At 41.9% G+C, this 18,896-nt stretch overlaps 1 protein-coding gene across 1 annotated transcript in view; it reads right to left on the bottom strand.

Moving 5' to 3' along the window:
* Positions 1-1,476: 1,476 nt before the first annotated feature.
* Positions 1,477-18,896, bottom strand: part of CACNA2D4 (calcium voltage-gated channel auxiliary subunit alpha2delta 4) — a 202,427-nt gene continuing 185,007 nt past the window's right edge. The window contains exons 36-41 of the mRNA XM_087873504.1: positions 17,885-17,940; positions 14,943-14,963; positions 11,217-11,334; positions 4,594-4,709; positions 1,885-1,967; positions 1,477-1,720 (exon numbers count right to left, since the gene is read on the bottom strand). Coding sequence (XP_087729630.1) covers positions 1,625-1,720; positions 1,885-1,967; positions 4,594-4,709; positions 11,217-11,334; positions 14,943-14,963; positions 17,885-17,940 — 490 coding nt within the window. The 3' untranslated portion in view covers positions 1,477-1,624. The remainder of the gene's footprint in view (positions 1,721-1,884; positions 1,968-4,593; positions 4,710-11,216; positions 11,335-14,942; positions 14,964-17,884; positions 17,941-18,896) is intronic.

Raw genomic sequence — 18,896 nt, 5'->3', positions numbered from 1 at the left:
TTTCTTTCACAAAGCTAAGCAACTTCCAAAAGTAGAGAGAATTTCTACATCTCATGGGTGCATCGTCTTAGATGTGCATCATGCCCTTAATAACTTTAAAAAATTTATTATGCAGTCTTACCAACGAGGAAGTTTTTGTCTGAAAGGGAAAATAAATCTTTGGCATAAAGGGGCTGGCTGGAAGCAACAATATGATCTATTGTCTCATTAAAATTCGGCAGCAGCCTTAAAGTCCACAGTTTTTTTTCCCAAAATCATTTTTGAAAACATTTGTCATTGCCAAATTGAGTGTGCCTTAATTTGTAAATTCAGTCTGATCCTTATTAAAACTATTTCTGTAATTTACACAGGAAATTGTAATTCTATAAGATGTTCAAGCGTTTAGAAACAAAATGTAAGAGCCGTAACTCTGGCTGAAAAATGTAATAGTTAAAAAAAAATCCAGAGCACATCACTGACCGACCCCATGCCAAAGTTCAATTTTGGAGGCACAATCAATTCTCTCCGATATCCCTCACCAGTTTTGTCCAAATCTTTAAAATTATTTAGCCGAGCAAAAGGTAGTCCTCAGTTTATGACTGGTCACTTAGCAACTGAAATTCCGACGGATCTACTTTGGGGAGCACTTACAACCCAGATTCGAAGTTTCAATGACTGCTCCCCCGCATAGTCACACAAGGCCTCACTTTGGGTGCCCAACGACCGGCTTACATTTATGGCCAACTGCAGAGTCACGCAGTCAAGTGGATTACGTACAGATAGTCCTCAACTTAACAACATAGTGACCGTTTGAAGTTACAACAGCACTGAAAAAAGTGACTTATGACCATTTTTCACATGACCATTGCGGCATTTCCATGGTCATAACATTTAACATTCTGATGGTTGGCAACTGACACATTTATGACGGTCGCTTCTGACCTTTTGACAAGCAAAGTCAATGGGAAAACCAGATCAACTTAACAAATATGCTGAAAAAAGTCATAAAATGAGGCAAAATTCACTTAACAAATTTCTCACTTAGCAACATAAATTTTGGGCTCATTTGTGTATTACAATGTTTTTGCTGAAAATGGGCATTCCAATTTTCTGCAAAACCAGCCCATAGTGAACCCTTGATTCACATAACAACTATGGTGTTAGACTGCTGCAGAAAAGGTCGTTATATCAGGCTGGTTATTTGATCAACCTGCTTTATGTATGTCATGAGTTACGACCATGATGGGCAAGCTCCATTGTGGTTGTAACTTGAGGATTATCTGTATTAGAGGCTTAAATCCAGTAATTTGCACCTTTCTCCAGGTCGAGAAAGCTAATTCATTACAGTCTACCGGTATACACTAGGGCAAAATATAATTATATATAATTATGTATAGTTCCCCCATCAACTACCCTTATTTCCCCCAAAATATAATTCCCCCATCAACTACCCTTATATGAACATCTCTCTAGTGTAGAGATGGAAAGAGTCAGTGGTTAGCTTTGTCTGATAGTTATTATCCTCCTCCTGTCTCATTTGTAAATACAAGTGAGAAAGTCCTAGGAAATCCTTCAGGAGTGATGAGTTTGTGGTCCATGTGAAAATAGCAGTCCAGGTTCAATGTAAGGACTGCAGTGCACTTCGTCACCGCAGTAGAAGAGCTGTTGTTGCCAACAGAAACAGAAGCAAAGTTGAGGAGGTTGAAATCGCTGCAGCTCCTCCACATTCTTGGGCATTTTCCTGAAAAAAAGAGAAGGCCAGCAGGTGGTCAGCAACCCTAGTAGTAGGGTAGGATTGGCTCCATGGGAAATGAAGCAGATTTTATGGGTGACAAGGGTATTGTCATACATATAATTCTATAATTTCTGCAAATTATTCTGTAACTGAAAGCTGACAGATCTTACCTCTGGATGGAATGCATGGCAGCTGTCCGGTCGGCGTCTTAGTTTCTGAGAGCGCATCCTGTCGCATTTCACCGAACTGTTATGTACGCAGCTGTTAAGGCTAATAGCAGTGTTTAGAAGTGGAGAAATAGGGACATCTTACTTAAAATATCTAGAGTCAGCGGATGCTGCGCTGGCCAATAATTTAAATTTGCAACTAAAAATACCAGCTAGCCTACAGAAATGTATTTCCATCACATACATAGCATTTCCTGATGCACAAGCTAAGCAGGAAGCTTCAGCCCACATGGATAATATTGCAGCAACGGGACAAGCCCACCCACAAAGTCTTGTCACAGGAAGAAGGTTTCCTAAATATTTTTTCTGCCACCCCTGTTAGTAGTCCCGGTTGAGATGAGCTGGAATTAGTGACCATGTTTTAACAAAAATATCCCCAAATCATATTGAAATGGACAGGACTTCACCATAACCAATCTGGCGCACTTTATATGACTTTTAGCTGGATTGAGGCCACTTGGGGTGGTGGCACACGGGTGGGTTGCTGGGGGTTCGTAAGGGTTCAGGAGAACCTCTAGCTAAGATTCTCTGCAGTTCGGAAAATCCCCAAATCCCACTCCTGGCTGATCCCTCCCACCCCGCTCGTCCCAGGAGTCCCCATGCAGCCCATTTTGGATGCAGGTAAGTGCAGGGCCTGCGCGGAGGCTTGGGGAGGTGAAAAATGGGGCCTTACAGTAGTTTGGGAAGGCAAGCCTCCCAGGCTCTGGAGGCCCTCTGGAGGCCAGAAATGGCCCCGTTCCTGGTCTCCAGAGGGCCTCCGGAGCCTGGGGAAGTCATTTTCGCCCTCCTGGAGGAAGCCTCCAGAGTCCCCCCCGCTGTGGTGCAGGAGGCCAACTAGGCCACACCCACCATGGCCACACCCACCCAGCAACCGGACAGAGAACCCCTTGCTAAAATTTTTGAAGCCCACCCCTGGGAACCTTCCTACATGGGCAGCAGGCTGAATCTGTTGAAAGCAATAGCTTTCACCTAGTCTTGGGACACAGCCTGCAAGTTGTTTTCCTCTTTGTGCTAAAGTAAAGCTTATCAGCTAAAGACCAGATGTAATGTTTCATTAGATACATTTTCTGCATGTTTTACCTTTTCTCACCCACACACTGGTTCAGGGCAAACATTTCCAAGTTATTATAAAGAGTTAGTCTCAGCAGGCGGGAGCTGAACTTGGAAACTAAGGCTTGGAAGCTAAGCAAGGTTGACATAGGAGGCTACTGGAGAATCCTAGAATAAGCCATGACGAATACGATCATCAAGAAAACTTCATGGATGTGTGCATGAAGTAGCTGACAGGAGCTAAATTTAAGTCAAGGGAGTCTTTTTTTTTTAATCCTTAGCATGCTGGTTCTTCTAGGTAAAGGTTCCCCTCGCACATATGTACTAGCCGTTCCTGACTCTAGGGGGCGGTGCTCATCTCCATTTCAAAGCCAAAGAGCCAGCACTGTCCGAAGACGTCTCCGTGGTCATGTGACCGGCATGACTAAACGCCAAAGGCGCACGGAACGCTGTTACTTTCCCACCAAAGGTGGTCCCTATTTTTTTACTTGCATTTTTTACGTGCTTTCCAACTGCTAGGCTGGCGGAAGCTGGGACAAGTAACAGGAGTTCACTCCATTATGCGGTACTAGGGATTCGAACCGCTGAACTGCCGACTTTTCGATCGACAAGCTCAATGTCTTAGCCACTGAGCCACTGTGTTTTAGCCACTGGTTCTGCTAAGTTCCCTGCAATTTCTAGGTAAGAGTGGGGATGTTTTTATTTTGGCAGTTGTACCAGGCCATCTATAGCACTGTTGCAGATCACTATGGATTTCTGATCCAAAAGTTGAGAACATTGGCTTAACATACTGTGCCAATCCAACGAAGTAGTTAGACTATAGTAACTCATGCGGATCTAGAAATGTAGGTTACCGGTAACTGAATAAATCCTGACTTAGAGTAAACTCTTGAGTAAAACTGCAGTGCCAACAGAATTGATAAAGTAGTTTCTACATAGCACTAGAGATAAAATCAAAAGCATCTTGCTTTTATTGTTGTAGTTTCTAATAGAACTACCTGTCCTTCTATATCCCCACTGATTCCACAGACCTTTAAAATTAAATTTGTAAAGAGAATTTGGAAAAGAGCAAGATTTTTCCCACTTATCTTCGTAAAAAAGATTTATGGAATCTAGAAAAGCACACACATTTTACTTTTCCTAAAGTGTAACAAGCAATAATAAATTACTATACATAGTAACTAGCAATATAGTACTGTTTCAAAGTGGTGTAATGGCCTAGAAGAGGAGCTCTCGCCTCACAATCAGGAGGCTGTGAGTTTGATCCTAGGTAGAGGCAGATATTTCTCTCTCTGGGTACACTGGGAATATATCTGCTGAAAGAAACTCCGCATTGGCAACAGGAAAGGCATCGGCCAGTAAAAACACTCAGCTCCATTCAGTTGCCGAGACTCCACATGGGGTCGTTAAAAGAGGATGAATATAGGGTTGTTTCAACTTCACTTTTTAACAGTACCGTTTTCACTCCGCATTTAAACAGAAGCATGTTCTATTAATCCCTTCTAGATTTATGAAGGAAAACGCCAGATCCGTACTTCATTTGTGCTAATGAACTGCCAAAGAGTTCCAGTCCAGTACAGGGAATTGCCAGGGAAAAGATATATTTGACTTCTTTAGCTTGCAATGCAAAAGATCGGAAGATGCTGCTGCAATCACAGGTGGCATCGGTTACCAAGAGCAGAAGATTGCTGCTCATAACTTGCTGCGCCAAAAACATCCTGCAAGATTGAGAAGGACACCCATCCCCGAGAGACGACGTTATATTTTTATCCAAATATTATTTGTATTAAGAATTTTAACTGCAGCGGTAAAAACTATTACAAAGTAAACTTTGAGAAAGGGAAGAGAAAGGGAAGGAAGAACAGAAAGTGTAAGAAAAGAGAAAAAAAGGAGAATCTAATTAAAAAGAAATAAATTTCTAAGGAAGCGACATCCAACCTTTGTCACGAGTATAAATAAATTGAATAACTCTTCGCCCTCCATAAGGTTAAACAAATACGTCTTCATCAATTCAATTTTGGAAGTTGCAATCCACAAATCTTAAAGTTGCCAAGATACCCTTGGATAGATCAGGGGGTGTCAAACTCGATTTCATTGAGGGCTGGATCAGGGTTGTGTTTGACTTCGGGGGCCGGGGTGGGTGTGGCCAGAGTGGGCGTGGCCAGCTTGACATCACTTGTGTCGGGGGCGTCTGTGGTGACCCAAGTGCTCTGCCAGCAAAAACGGGCGCCAGAACTCCATTTTCAGCTGTGACGGCCTCCTGCCGCCCTCTGCCAGTGAAAACGGAGCTCGGGGGGGCGTAATGCGCCCCCCCGAGCTCTGTTTTCACTGGCAGAGGGCGGCAGGAGGCCGTCACAGCTGAAAATGGAGACTGGGAGGGCTGCACGTGGCCCTCCCGAGCTCCATTTTTGCTGTCAGAGGCACCACGGGGCGGTCCTTTGCCGTTTCTAGGGTGGCCCCGCGGGCCAGATTTAAGCACCCCTGGGCTAGATCCTTCCAGCCCAAAGAAGAGAAACTTCATTTGTACTAGATCCAATTATCTCAGAATTAGTTGAAAAAGGGCAGTGTCATAATTGGCAAATGGTGGACTGCCATTGCAATCCAAGCCCAGCCCCCTTCGAACATGCATGGGTGTCCCTCCAGAATACATAATGCTGGGGGTGGGACTCAGATCTTGTTGCTATTCCCAAAATTCTTGTAGATTTTGACAGCCCCTTATTAGATAAATTGGCCCCACTTTTGATTTCCCACAACGTATTGTTGATCATGGGAACAGGAACTTCCTCCCCAACATTACCTTATACTATGAAGTCAGTGATGGTGTAGCTTCATTTCATTTTTTAGATACATTAGCTGGCTGGCTGCCTAACTTAGTCAATTATCAAGTTGAATTCACCTGTTTCCACTCATCTATAAAAATATCTTGGACCCCTATTGTGTTTCAAAGTAAGGAAAGTGAAGAGAAGGGGATGAAAAGTTCGATCCCAAAGCTCTTTTTTATAGTCTTTGGAGAAGACTCTCTCTATATAAAAGCCAAATACCACTGAATCATCACTAAATCTCCAGAATGATAAAGCCTACAAACTTGAAATTTGGCATGTATGTTCCTCTTGGCTTCTAGGTGCTTGCTAAGAAAGGATTTTTCGAAATGTCCATCAGATCATTAGTATTTCATATACAGTATTGTATTCACACACTCTGATGCTAAGGATGTTCTACTCCCCCTCCCCACCTGAAAGGAACTCTGTTCCAACTGTCAGTTGCCTTATATTAATACACTCTGATGCTATCCCTTCACTAAACTGGGTGTGGGCCTGGCCAGCGCATGACTCATCCGGCCTGCGGGCTGGGACATTCTACTCCCTCTCCCCCTCTGTTCCAACTGCCAGTTGCCTTATATTAATATGCTCTGATGCTACGGAGTTACACATTCTACATTAAGTTTCAGACTTTAAGTGTCAATTTATCATGCTCAATCACATAGTTTCCTAGGTCTAGCTGATATATAATAAGTTATTTTGAGTGACGTTGGAGGTTGAGCAATTGTAAAGAGTTTATTAGGATGACTGGTGACCAATCTGGTATGTATAGTCACCCAAGGAACCTAAATGCTTTATTACACTGACTTATCTTTATTTGTTTTCTATCAATTACTTTCTCATATAACAGTAATGTGGCACGGTAGCTTGATAGACAAAGTTAAGAGGTATTTGTAAGTCACCTCATGGGAGCCATAATGCTCTGCTGCCCTCTACCGGAAATGTATAGGTACAATTTAATCGTGATAAAATCTAGAGAAAGGGATACTTTTAGTCAGAGGTGAAATCCAATTTTTTCCCCTACGGGTTCTGTGGGTGTGGCTTGGTGGGCATGGCAGGGGAAGGATATTGCAAAATCTCCATTCCCACCACACTCCAGGAGAAGGATACTGCAAAATCTTAATTCCCTCCCCTCCTGGTGGAAGGATATTGCAAAATCTCCATTCCCACCCCATTCTGGGGCCAGCCAGAGGTAGTATTTGTTGGTTCTCCAAACTACTCAAAATTTCCACTACCGGTTCTCCAGAACATGTTAGAACCAGCTGGATTTCACCCCTGCTTTTAGTTTAATATTAAATGCCACCACAGATTTTGACCTTGGATCAGTACATTGGTGGAAGTTTCATGTAAGTTTTCATATGCACAGGTTTTTCTGAAGACCATCCTGCAAAGGAGTATTGAGCTGGTAACTTGGTATGAATTAATTGCTTTTTCTAAAACTAACATCTACCAGTATAAGTATAAAAAACACTGTTTTTTCTATCAGGGCAAGCTGGTCTACCCATATATGGGACGGAGCATCCTGCTTCCGCTTTCAGCTTTCAGCCCCAATCTAGGAGCCTTCGCAGCAGCAGTGAAATCTGGACAGATCTATCCAGTTTGCTCAAACTGGTAGCACCGGCGTCAGGAGGCTCTGCCCATCTGCCGAGACATTATTACGTCCTGTTTTTGACCCTCTGTGCATGCCATTCCCGAACCAGTAGCAAAGGTAAATGGATTTCACCGCTGCTTCGCAGGCAGTTGCTTTTGTGACAAACTATTTTTGTGTTAAATATAAACTTAACATATCTATATACTAGTTTTCTAGCAGCAGTGACAATGCAATCAACTCAGGGCTACCTTGTTTCAGCCATTTCCTTCCATACATCAATGCCACCATTTAGACTATGGAGCTGCAAGGATCGTGTAGGTGCTTTGACAGAACGCCAGTCCGAATATAGGGAGCAGTTACAGCAAGCCTCATCGATGGCCGTCAAGATGCTCATTAAACACGCCAGTCAAAAAAGACTCCATACCAAGGCAGTCGCTGCAACTACAGATAGTCCTTGATTTACAACCTGTTGCTTAGTGACAGTTCAAAAGTCCAATGGACTCCCCCAAAAGGACTTACCACCTGGTTCCAAAGTTTTGATGGTTTCCAGGTTTTAGCAGAATTGGCTCATAGCAAACAATGGGTTTGCTTAATGACTATGGTGTTTGCTTAAAAACCACAGTTCCTTAACAACTGCTTCAGAAAAGGTTGTAAAATTGGATTGGTCACATGGGCAATCCACTTTACAGTCAGGCTCCATTGTGGTTGTAAATCGAGGATTACTAGTATTAGGTAGCTCCTTCCAATAGGCATCTGTGTTTGTGTGTCTGTATTGGGCAGCTGCACCATATTGGGTTTGGGCTTTTGCTTTTTTCTAAAATAAATATTCATAAATTACCAGGGATCTTCTCTATCACTTTCACCAGTGGTGGGTTCCTCCCGGTTCGGTCCGGTTTGGCCGAGCTGGTAGCGGTGACGATATGATGTCACCAAACCGGTTCTCTTTGTTTGGGAGCTGGGCCCTCCCGCCCTCCGCCGCGTTATTCTTACCTTTTATTTGGCCCCACCCCCAATCTATTGCTGCCTCCCGAGTCCCAGCTGATCGGCTAGAAAGAAAAAAACTGTTTAAACTCTTGCCGTGGGGCTTCAAAGGCTCACCCTACAGCTGATCAGTGTTAAAAGGCAGTGTGGTGGTAGACCAGGGCCTTCTAAAATGAATGAGTAAACAGGTACAGCTCTGCAAGCAGTTAAAAGCCTGGTAGACCAGTACCTCTAAATCCTAAAGAATTGCCACATGACTGTCAAGCCACGCCCACAAAATAAGCCACACCCACAGAACCGGTAGTAAAAAAAATTAGAACCCACCCCTGACCTTCACTCATCATAGCTCACATGTTTTTGTCCCTAATATGTTACTCTTTACTTTTCTCTCCCAAGAACAGAAGTCATTAGTTCAAAGCACCTTCAGCAAACTTGTGGAAGTTCTCCAAATACCATATTTTTCGGAGTATAAGACGCACCTTAGTTTTTGGGGAGGAAAATAAGAAAAAAGCTGATTGGCAGGTGGATCGGCCTCCCGGAATACCCACAATCAGCTGTTCCCAGAGGTGAATTTTAGCAACAGGTTCCTTGGTTGTGAGCTTTGTGCCTTGCTTTTTTTTGCTTTTTTTTTCTGCCTCTGAAACTTTTTTTCCTGCCTCTGAAAGCCTCCAAAGCAGCTTTAGAAAAAAAGCCTCTGAAGCTCTGTTTGGGGGCTTCTTTTCTGAAGCTTCCTTTCTGATGCTTTTTTCAGCCTCTGAAACCTCCGTTTGAGAAGCTGGGTGGGCCTACATTCAGAGTATAAGACACACCCGGATTTTCACCTTCTTTTTTGGGAAAAAAAAGGTGCGTCTTATACTCCAAAAATACGGTACATGCTTTTCAACTATTTCCAAGCAACTTGCATCTTCAGCCAGTAGTTCTTCTTTTTGGTAGCTCTAGTGGCCTTCCAAGCTTTCATATCCGCACCATCTAAGTAATCAGCTACTCACTTTCAAATATTTTCAGATTATAAACATGTTTTTTTTAAACAAATTTAAGTGGGAATGTGGCAGGCGTTACAGGAAAGCATGGAGCGTTCCAAGAAGATGGCAAATAACCATCTTTATTTTTGAAGAATTGCTTTTCTTCATTTTCTAAGTATACAAATTTAGTTTAGCTTTAAGGTAGTGGACAAGATGAAAAATATCTATGTTTAACCAGTATTGTTTACTTTTGTGTCGCTCATCCTACAGTGGTGTTGAGTGCTACGCACTCCACCATGAGAATAAGCAATCTCACAAAATACAATGATTGCCAGATGGGTTAGAGCAGTGTTTCTCAACCTTGGCAACTTGAAGATGAGTGGACTTCAACTCCCAGAATTCCCCAGCCAGCTATGCTGGCTGGGGAATTCTGGGAGTTGAAGTCCATTCATCTTCAAGTTGCCAAGGTTGAGAAACACTGGGTTAGAGGTTTTCTTATGAGAATTGAAATCATCGTGCTCGTTGTACAAGAACAGACTTATTGAGATCTTTATCTGTAACAATCCCCACAGAATTAAAAGACCTGAAAAATGTTCTATCTGATTCTAAAAAGAAAGAGTTCCAATGTGTCAGCCCTACAAAGTAGACCAGACTATGAATCCATATGAAATCAATTCCATGAATGCCAGAACCACTTTTATTGGAACAGATATAATAACAACTGAAGATAGTTTGCAAGCCTGAATATGCTTCCTCCCTCCCTTTAGGTGAACTAGGAAAGGGCTTCTCTGAGATATTTTCTCAAGTTACTTTCTTGGCCCAGACTCAAGCTCCTTTTATTGGGTGTCTATCTGTCTGTCTGTCTGTCCGTCCGTCCGTTCCATCTATCCATCCATCCATCCATCCATCCATCCATCCATCCATCCATCCATCCATTATCTCTCTCTATTTCTCTCTCTCTCCCCCTATCATCATCATCATCATCATCATCATCATCATCATCATCATCATCATCTGTCTAATCTCCATTTGTAGGGCTACCTATCTTACTCTGGACAGCAAACAAAATTTAAAATATAAAAACAATTAAATTAATATATACAAATATGTAATAGCCAAGAATAAAGTGCCCATCATAATGTTTAAATTATTCACTAAATGGGTCCCTGAACAAGCTTGGGGCTCTACTTCCAGGCACAAAGCTTGGTCTTTAAGGACTTATGAAAAGTCAGCAGGGTTGGGGGTCATCCTGATTTCTGGAGGGAGAATGTTCAAACCTGGTAGAGGCTCTTCCTCCTGTCCTTCAAGGTCACTTCCTCTTCCTTCTACACAGAATGTTAGGAACTAGAAAGAATACCTGTCTCCAGGTACTACCCATCTAATGAGGGTAGGACAGGGTGATGACTTCTGTAACTGAACTTAAGTGCCAGGTGCATTTAGAAGGGAACAGTCAGGATCTTAACCAGGATTTATTATTTTGCTCTTTAAGTCAGGGGTGAAATCTACTTACCTTCCCTACCAGTTCAAAAGTGCATGCACGCGTCACGTACGCACACAGAACCTCTGCGCATGCGCAAACCCTTCTGCGCATGCGCAAACCCTTCTGCGCATGCGCAGAGGGTAAAAAACAGGTTACTTCCTGATTAAAACCAGGAAGTAATGACGACTGGGCGGAGACTCGTGCTGCCGTCGCTACCGGTTTTCCAAACCACCTGCCACCATCGCTACCGGTTCAGCCGAACCAGTATGAAGCGGTAGCATTTCACCCCTGCTTTTAGTGCTGGCAATAACAAGCAACATGTATGGATGGGAGGAAAAAGGGCAAAATTCTTGGTTGCCCTTGAGAAGCACAGATAAAGACCATTCTCTTACTTCTGACAGGCTCCACACTCAATTAGTCCATTGGCCTCTTTGATAGCAGGCTCGTACACAAACACGGGATATTCAGTGTCACAGGGTTGCAGCATATCGTGTTTCTTATGTCTGTGAGCTAGAATGGGAAAAATAGAAGAGTCAGAGGGAGAAAATCAGGCACAAGGAGAGGTGAAAAATGTGGAGAAACAAAATGCAAGGACACCCATGGCCACTGGATGCTGCTGCTGAGCCAATGATTGAAGATGCCTCGAATTTATGATGCTAAATCTCCCTTCACTCTAGATATAGGTACAGTTAAATCCTGTGCTAAAATTTTCAGAAAAGGTGACTTTTATGGGCCAGTTAGAAATTTTGAGAGTAACTGTCCAACTCTGCTAAAAGGGAGGAGAAAAAGGGCAGGAAAAGACCTTTATAATTCTCCACAAATGTCTTTTTCTTGGCTTAAAGGGACAATTGCATCTCTCTAAAAAAAAAATGAATCAAATAGATTTAAACAAATTGCTGCAATAAATCATGTGAGGCTCAATGCATCCGGCCAGTCTTTGGCATACACCTTGCTGAAATAAATGAAACGAATATGGTTTAGACAAATCTATCTAATACAATGGAGATTGCAAGAGAGAAACGCCAAGCGACTCATTAAGCTTATTCTCGGCTGTAGATTCCCTGGGACCAGCATGACAGTGGAAACTTTTAATTTAAATAGCCAAAATACAGAGAAAGGCAATAAAGCTATAATGCCAAGTCATTGTCCATATTCTTACTAAAAGTAATTTCGGTAATAAACTTAACAAAGCAACCCCCCCCCAAATGTCTACTTTTACCCTATGACTATCATTAAGTGTTGTACCTTATGATTCTTGACAAATGTATCTTTTCTTTTATGTACATTGAGAGCATATGCACCAAGACAAATTCCTTGTGTGTCCAATCACACTTGGCCAATAAAAAATTATTCTATTCTATTCTATTCTATTCTATTCTATTCTATTCTATTCTATTCTATTCTATTCTATTCTATTCTATTCTATTCTATTCTATTCCATTCCATTCCATTCTAGGATGACGAAAAGAGGTAACATTTAATCTAACTAAGGTTGACTCAGCCTTCCATCCTTTCGAGGTAGGTAAAATGAGGACCCGGATTGTGGGGGCAATAAACTGACTTTGTATGAAAAAGAACACCGCTTGGGGGGCCCGAAAGCCCTACTAAGCAGGTATATACAAAAGTATGAAGGCTATTGCTTAACCCATTGTAAGCCGCCGTGAGTCTCCGGAGAAGGGTGGCATATAAATCGAACTAATAAATAAATAAACAAATAAATTTGCCCATTTGTAATGAAAACTTCCCATGTTTGTCCTCGGATGAGAAGGATAAGCCATTTTTATTCTTGCTTTGAAAAGGAATTCCTTTCAACTCAAATGCAATGTTTTATTACAGACTAATCTAACCAAGAAGCTGATAATCTCTTAATTGCATGGGATGTCAACCAATGGAGGTCAGTGGGATATCTTGAAGGGGGATGTGAGTTGATCAGATCAAGAGATAGTCCAGTTAATACATAATCTGGTTGCCAGGAGGGAAAAAATCACTGATCCAACAGGGCCTGGGTCAGCCTCAGTGGAAGTGCAATGTTTGTTAAAGAATAGCAATTGCAAGACTATCATTTGCAAATACTGTGTTTCCCCAAAAATAAGACCCTGTCTTATATTTTTTTGAACTCTGAAATAAGCACTTGGCCTTATTTTCGGGGAGGTCTTATTATTTTGGGGCACATGGAACAAGACGGGGCTCCTCTTGCCGTCTTACCTATGACTACATATCCTATGACTATCACTGAATTTGTATCTTATGATTTATGATGATTGTATTTTATGATTATGATCATGATTGCTGCTTGTATGCATGCCGAGAGCTTATGCACCGGAGACAAATTCCTTGTGTGCCCAGTCATACTTGGCCAATAAAGAATTCTACTTCAATATGCTATCTATTCAATGATCAATTTTACTAGGGATAGGACCTTGAGGGAAATAGGCAAGGGTGGGATTCAGCCGGTTTGGACTGGTTTGGGCGAACTGCATGCTAATTTTACTGGCCCCGCCCAACTTGCCCTGCCACTCCCAGGAGTCTCCACCCATTTTGGCTGCCAGGTAAGTGCAGGGCCCACTCTGTGAGGGTGAAAAACGGGCCTCCCTGAAGTTCCGGAAGTCCAGAAATGGGCCCGTTTCCGGCCTCCGGAGCCCGCAGGAGGCCATTTTTGCCATCCTGGAGGCTTGAAAAAAGCCTCCGGAGCCTGAGGCAGGCGAAAAATGGGCCTCCCAGCAGTTCCAGAAGTCCAGAAATGGGCCTAGGGGAGACTGATTTTCGCCCTCCTGGAGGTTCAAGGAAAGCCTCCGGAGCTTGGGGAGGGCGAAAAGCCCCCCCCGCCATGGTGCAGGAGGCTGAGTAGGCCACTCCCACCATGGCCACACCCACCCAGCAACCGGGCAGATAACCGGTTGCTAAAATTTTTGAATCCCACGCCTGGAAATAGGCAAGAATTGTTATGTAAGGAAAGACGGCTGAAACATCCTTTAAGTCCTGGGAAACAAGTGAATATTCAGAAGAGACTCAGGCAACTCCTCTCTAATTCAGTGGGACATACAAAAGGAAGGGGAGGTAAAAAGCACAATCAGGTTTGGAAGATTCTGCTATTATAACCTATCTCAATAAAATTTAGTTCTACTCTGTTTAATGATCTGGTCTATCCTGAAGGTCTGACAGCAGAGCCGTATATTCATATATAGATAGTCTTCCACTTACAACCATAAATGAGCCTGGAATTATAGTTGTAAATCCTGAAGCGGGTCATCATATGATTGACATTTTTGCGATGGTTCTGAGTGACCCTGTGGTTGTTAAGCAAACTCATTGTCTGCAATGGGTATTTTTTTTACCAGAGGTAAATGTTGCTTTCTGGCAAAATATGTAAATCGTGGACACTGCAAATGGCTGTAAATGTGGACCAGTTGCTGAGTGCCCAAACTGCAACCACACGACCAGGGAGGACAGTTATCAGAACTTTGAATCCAGAACGTATCTTTTTTTGGGTCCATTGCAACTTCAAATAGTTGTTAAGAAACTGGGTTATAAGTTGAGGACTATGTGTAACATGTGAATGTAGTTTAAAAACATGCAAAAACTGAATGAATATAACTATGGGAAAGCCATGAAGAAAATTCTTCTTCTTTTTTTTCCAATCTGAAAAATGTAAAAATGAAAAAAATAGATGTTAAGATGGAAGACTTAGAAGAATGAGTGGAAGATTCATCTTAGTAATATATAAAAGAACCCTCACTCTTCTATTTTCTCATTTTTTTTATTCTGCCATTGATTTTGATTTTTATGGACAGTAATAACCTGTTCCATACAACACCCATTGATGTTATGAAGTTGTGTAGGAAAATCTATATATTTTGCCCCAGCTGCATCTATATATGTCATGCGTGGTTATGCTGCTATCAAACTGGACAAGAAGACATGAAAATATATATATATATATATATTTAACTTCCATTGAATTGTGGCCTGATAATCAAGTAGAAAGTTATATTCCTGTTTCATCTTGAAAGATTTAATTAGAATACGCCTAAATTGTGATATTATGAACTTCGTTGTTAAATCTCATGCAAATCTTCTGATTCAGAAGACAAAACTCTTTGTATGACAACACTACTTACCATGATGAAAAACGGATTTGGCTGTATTGTTCACATGGCGTAAGAAATGATGAGAATGAGTCCATCATGACATGTCCACAAGATGATGACACAACATTATTGTGAAGAAACATGAAAAAGGGGGGAGGGGGATGGAAAATGAAGAAAGAGAAAGAAATGATATGATGATATGGTGGTTAAAGCTATACAAGGTCACAACTATTCTATATGAGGTATCCCAATGCTGTGCTATAAAGGTTTTAAAAGTGATGACCCAGCACTTCGAAGTAGGTTTCTGGGCCCAATTCAAAGTATGTGCCATTACCTTTTAAGCTCTGCATGGGGTACTGGGATACATCCAGGATTGCTTTGCGCTTCAAGGTGTTGGTTATCACCTTTAAAGCGCTCCATGGCATAGGACGTAGTTATCTTTGAGACCGCCTGCTGCTACCGACGGCCTCCCATTGACCTGTGCGCTCCCACAGAGAGGGCCTCCTCGGGGTGCCATCAGCCAAACAATGTAGGCTGGTGACCCCCAGGGGGAGGGCCTTCTCTGTGGAGGCACCTACCCTCTGGAATCAGCTGCCCCCAGAGATAAGGAGAATCCAAGACCTCGGTGCCTTCCGCCGTGCCCTTAAAACCTTCTTTTTCCAGCAAGCTGGGCTGGCCTAACACTTTTTAAATGTTTTTAATTGTTTGTTATTGTTTTTAATCATGGGGCCAAATTTATATATATCTTTTTAATTGTATTTTAATGTTTGTAGTTTATGCTTTTACTTGGCTGTTCACTGCGCTGAGTCCTCAGGGAGAAGGGCGGTATACAAATTTAAAAATAAATAAATAAATAAATAAAAAGTGAAGGTGTCCACTCAGAAAGGTTCTGTTGAGGGCCTTCTCTCCCTGAGTCATTCCTAGACAACAGATCTTTATGCTGTCAATCCCCATTCTGTGGGAAATTATTCTCTTGGAGATTCAGCCTTGCAGGGTCCAATCTGGGTCGGTCATTGGGACCAGAGGTTTAGTCTTCTGAGCTTTTGGACTTGTGATGGAACCCACCCCCAGGGAACTTCTCTCTACCAGAATGTATGCTTTTTTCCACTGGTTGTTGTTTCCTTGTGCTGCCAAGTCCTCAGCTCCTAAATACCCAATAATCTGGTGATAAATCAGCACTCCTGTTCAAGGAGCCTGTTTCCCAGCTTCATTCATTTCCCTGGCTATCTTTGTATCTGCTCAACCAACAATCTTAGTAGCTGCGAAATTGAATGTATGTCCTTGTTCATTGCAATGTGAGGCTACCAATGAGTTCGGGCCACATACTCCTTGATTTACATCAGAGTCTCCATGCTGGGAATTGGAGTCTTTTTTTTAATTAGACAACAACCAATAGGAGAAATTTTATACAGTATTTTTTAGCATTGTCAGCCTCCTCCAATCTAAACCTCGATTAGATTTTAGAAAACTATTAAAATGAAGATTGTTCCACCATTCTTGCCATGACCAATTATGAAAGGTTAACGTAAACACTGACCTCATTATACTGTTTTATTTTCAAGTTGTAACTTTTGCTTTTGAATTGGTATCAATTTATTTACCTATTTATGGGAAAATAAATATGTAAATAACGTGTGCATTCTCTCTGCCTATCTGTCTCACTCTCTTTCTATGTAACTATCTTAAGCACAATTTATATGGTTAATGTGATGATTGTCAAGATTTGGGGAAATGTATGTATTTATGACCCAACATGTGATACAGGTTTTTTTTTTAAATTGTTACTGTGGATTTTTTTAAAAAAAGTACTTAACATTAATAACACTTTGGAAATTCAGGATATATTTTAAAAAATTATTCTCTCGTTTTTTCACTTTTCTGATTTGCTTTTTTCATTATGCATAATCTATAATCAACAAGACTAGAACTTTATTCTTTAAAAAGAAAAAAATAAAGTTGACCATTTTTATAATTTTAATAATTTATGAACCATGAGAACTTCTTCCAGTTAATACAAGCCAAAGATCTTATGTTAGTGTACTTCTGATTTAGGGTTTTTTTGGTGTCCACCAGGGGTGAAATCCAGCAGGTTCTGGAGAACCGGTAGCAAAAATTTTGAGAAGTTCAGAGAACCGGCAAATATAATCTCTGGCTGGCCCCAGAGTGGGATGGGAATGGAGATTTTGCAATATCCTTCCCCCAGGAGTGGGGTGGGAATGGGGATTTTGCAGTATCCTTCCCCCAGAAGTGGGGTGGGAATGGAGATTTTGCAATATCCTTCCCCCAGAAGTGAGGTGGGAATGGAGATTTTGCAGTATCCCTCCCCTGCCATGCCCACCAAGCCATGCCCACCAAGCCACACCCACCAAGCCATTCCCACAGAACCGGTAGTAAAAAAAATTGGATTTCACCACTAGTGTCCACTATTGATACTTCCTCATGTATCCAACTAAAATACCTGAGCAAATTGGAATAAATGAACAGTTTCACTGACAATTTTCAATGGTCTTCTGCCTATCTTCTGTGACAGCCTGCTACAGACTATGTATCTAAGGTACCACAGTAATCGATGCCATTAATCCTTGCCAAATTAATGCTGAGGTAAAAATGAGATGAATGGAATCCAAATGTAATATCCTTAACACTAACAATTTTCAGGCTGTGCTAGATTGCATTATTACTTATAACCAGAGGTGGTATTCAGCCGGTTCATACTGGTTCAGGCGAATTGGTAGCGGCGGAGATCGCTGGTGGGCCCACCCACCCACCCACCCCGGCGCTAGGCACCTTTCTGAGACCGGGCGCATGCACGGAAGGCCGGGCTCATGCCCAGAAGATGTGTGTGCGTGTGAAGTGAGCGTGCACATGTGGGGCGAACCGGTGGTAACAAAATGTGAAAACCGCTGCGGCTTATAACTTTTTCATCCAAACGTTGTGGCTGCTATGTATTTTCGGTAATCCTGCATACTCACCATCAGCCAAGTTATCCGTGTGCCAGAAACTAAAAATGTTAAATTCCAAAAGGAATCTGTCAAAGAAGAGAAATATGAAGTAGTTTATGTCAGCCCAGAAGGGCAGAGCTGTTGTAAAACAGGCAGGTACTTCTGATTTGCTGCTTAAAATTTGCCTTGAAGCTACACTTGTTTCTTGCCTGAACCAGGCATTTAAAAATCCTTCTTCCTTACTTTTTGACTGGGTAATTGCGTCTTAATTCTCATAAAAATTAGTAGCCATTCCAGTGGCAAGACTATCATTAACTCTGTGCTCTCAGAAGCTGGGAGGGAAATATTCTCAGTCACCTTGAAAACCATCTGTTTGACCATAGTGAATCACTGGTATGTGATATACAGCAACAGCTGTTGAGTATGCCTGACAAATTAATCTCTGCAAGTATCTTGGAATCTGGTTCCATGCTCAGAGGCATTTGGAGACAACCTTTTCATCTGAGACTCGCAGCATCATTGAATGATTCTGCCCCAGATGTCTCTATTATTAGCAAATCTTTCTTACTAAAAATCCCTGGTCTCCCATTGATAAAGTGGCAGGTAAAGGAAATGGCCTTAATACACGTGCCCAGGAACAGAATGACCTCTTTCCAAATCATTAGAATACAACTGCAGAAAAAAAACAATTGCTACCAACTTGTCTTCCGTTGAGGACCTGTATACTGCACAAGTCAAAAAGAGGGCTGTGAAATATTTATGGACACCTCGCATCCTGGACATAAATTGTTTCAACTTCTACCCTCAAAAAGACGCTATAGAGCACTGCACACCGGAAGAACTAGACACAAGGACAGTTTTTTCCCAAATGTCATCACTCTGCTAAACAACTAATTCCCACAACACTGTCAAACTATTCACTAAGGCTGCATTACTATTATTCTTCTCTTCCTTACTAGTATCTATCGCTTCCCACTTATTACTATAACTATATTGCTTGTATCTTTCAATTATATTGTTTTTATTTGTTTCCTAGTACAAT

The sequence above is a fragment of the Pantherophis guttatus genome, chromosome 7 (genome assembly GCF_059756535.1).
Source record: "Pantherophis guttatus breed Tessera chromosome 7, ASM5975653v1, whole genome shotgun sequence".
Lineage (NCBI taxonomy): Eukaryota > Metazoa > Chordata > Lepidosauria > Squamata > Colubridae > Pantherophis > Pantherophis guttatus.
This window is presented reverse-complemented; position numbering and strand designations above follow the sequence as displayed.